The sequence below is a fragment of the Gekko japonicus genome, unplaced genomic scaffold, assembly GCF_001447785.1.
Source record: "Gekko japonicus isolate JY-2015 unplaced genomic scaffold, Gekko_japonicus_V1.1 scaffold7826, whole genome shotgun sequence".
Lineage (NCBI taxonomy): Eukaryota > Metazoa > Chordata > Lepidosauria > Squamata > Gekkonidae > Gekko > Gekko japonicus.
Window position 1 is genome coordinate 1 of NW_015168910.1, and position 1761 is coordinate 1761.

Genomic DNA, 1761 nt, shown 5'->3' on the forward strand with positions numbered 1-1761 from the left:
CCTTGCGCATCAGGTAGGTCGGGCGTCGGACGCACTTCCGAACTTCGTGTCGGCTTTTCATCGGTGAGTTCCCCTAAGAGCACTACGATTGGGGAGTCTCTACCTCCTGGAAGTCCCAGGGCCCCCCAGGCTTTTGAGTAGGAGCCGCCGCCGCCACTATTCCACCACTGAGATACCATCTTATAATCTACTCCTATTACTTGGGGGGGGGGGTGGATGTCGCCCTGGCAGAGATGAGAAAATATTACTCTGGTGCTCACGCCATTTAATAAAACTGGCCGTCAATGTGGGATGTTGCACATCTTGGGGGATTTTACGCAGAATAGTAGAGCACCGAATGTTACGATGTATATAGCATTGTTTTACTGTTTGTATTTTTTAAATCCGGCATTGCCGCTTGTCAGCCGTCCTGAGCCATCTGGGTAGGGCGAGATATAAATCCCAAATAAATAAAAATAATTTAAAAAATTAACTAGGGGTGCGGCGCCTTGCTTTTTGCTTGGCGCATGACCTAGGAGAGGGGCCGCTCTGGAACGCAGCAGTGTACCCGATTTCTTTGAGCAACAGCCCTGCTTCTTGTCCCGACAGCTGGAGCGGCAGTCACATGAAGTGGGGCCAGCCCTTCCGCGTCCGTCACGTCACCACCGGCCACTACTTGGCGCTGACCGAGGAGAAGGGGCTGGTCGTGGTGGACGCCGAAAAGGCCAACACCAAGGCGACGGCTTTTTGCTTCCGTATCTCCAAGGTGAGAAGGCGTTCCTCCATGGTTTCCCCTCGAATGATTGTGGCCCCGTCGCCAACGTGCCCGATGCGATTATGTCACTTCCGGGTGACGTGATCGCGGCGCGCGCGCAAGGCACGCACACCAGGGGACTCCAGGAGACGTCCAGGACTCCTCCCCCCCGCTATTCCTGAGGTAGGACTTGGCAACCCTATTCACGCTTTTTGGTCTTCGCTCAGGAACTGATTTACGCAGCAGCCAAATCGTGGGCTCACAACTTTAACGCCGGTAGCTCACAAAGTAGGATTTTTGCTCACGAGACCCCCACAGCTTAGAGGGAGCATCGGCCAGAGGTCCCCAACATTTTTGGAGCCCGCGGGGCAACTTTCGAATCCCGACATGAGGCTGTGGGCGGAACTAACAGATGGCTGCCCCAGGAGGCGGAGCCAGCCTTAGATCAGAACCCCAAGGGCAAGGGGAGAAAAGGGGCAATTTTTAAAAAATCCACCGGGGAAGAGAGAACAGACACTGCCAGTGCGGTGGCAACTGCACCTGAATCAACGTCAGGGCTTTTTAAATTTTATTTTTAAATGAGGCGCCGGGATTCTCAAGAGGGAAATGGAGTTTTCAGTCCGTGTACTGAAAACGCATGAATTTTTCCAGTTTGGTATAGTGGTTAAGTGCCCGGACTCTAACCTGGGAGAACCGGGTTTGATTCCCCACTCCTCCACTTGCAGCTGCTGGATGACCTTGCGCAAGCCATAGTTCTGATAAGAGCTGTTCTTGAAAAAGAGCAGTTTCTGTCAGAGCTCTCTCAGCCCCACCTACCTCACAGGGTGCCTGTTGTGGGGAGGGGAAGGGAAAGGAGCTTGTAAGCCGCTCTGAGACTCCCTTGGGTAGTGAAGGGATGGGTATAAATCCAATCTCTTCTTCTTGTGAACATTTTAAAAAGAATTATGTCGAAGAGGTTCCGGAACTCTGTTCCGGTGCGTCCCCCCAGGAAAAAAGCCCCAAGCGTTATTGTCACCGGCACAACCAAT

At 52.9% G+C, this 1761-nt stretch overlaps 1 protein-coding gene across 1 annotated transcript in view; it reads left to right on the plus strand.

The window, feature by feature from the left end:
* Positions 1-6: 6 nt before the first annotated feature.
* LOC107114335 (ryanodine receptor 1-like) overlaps positions 7-1761 on the plus strand; it is a gene marked incomplete at its 3' end in the record, with an annotated part of 12629 nt that continues 10874 nt past the window's right edge. The window contains exons 1-2 of the mRNA XM_015415779.1: positions 7-13; positions 589-745. Coding sequence (XP_015271265.1) covers positions 605-745 — 141 coding nt within the window. The remainder of the gene's footprint in view (positions 14-588; positions 746-1761) is intronic.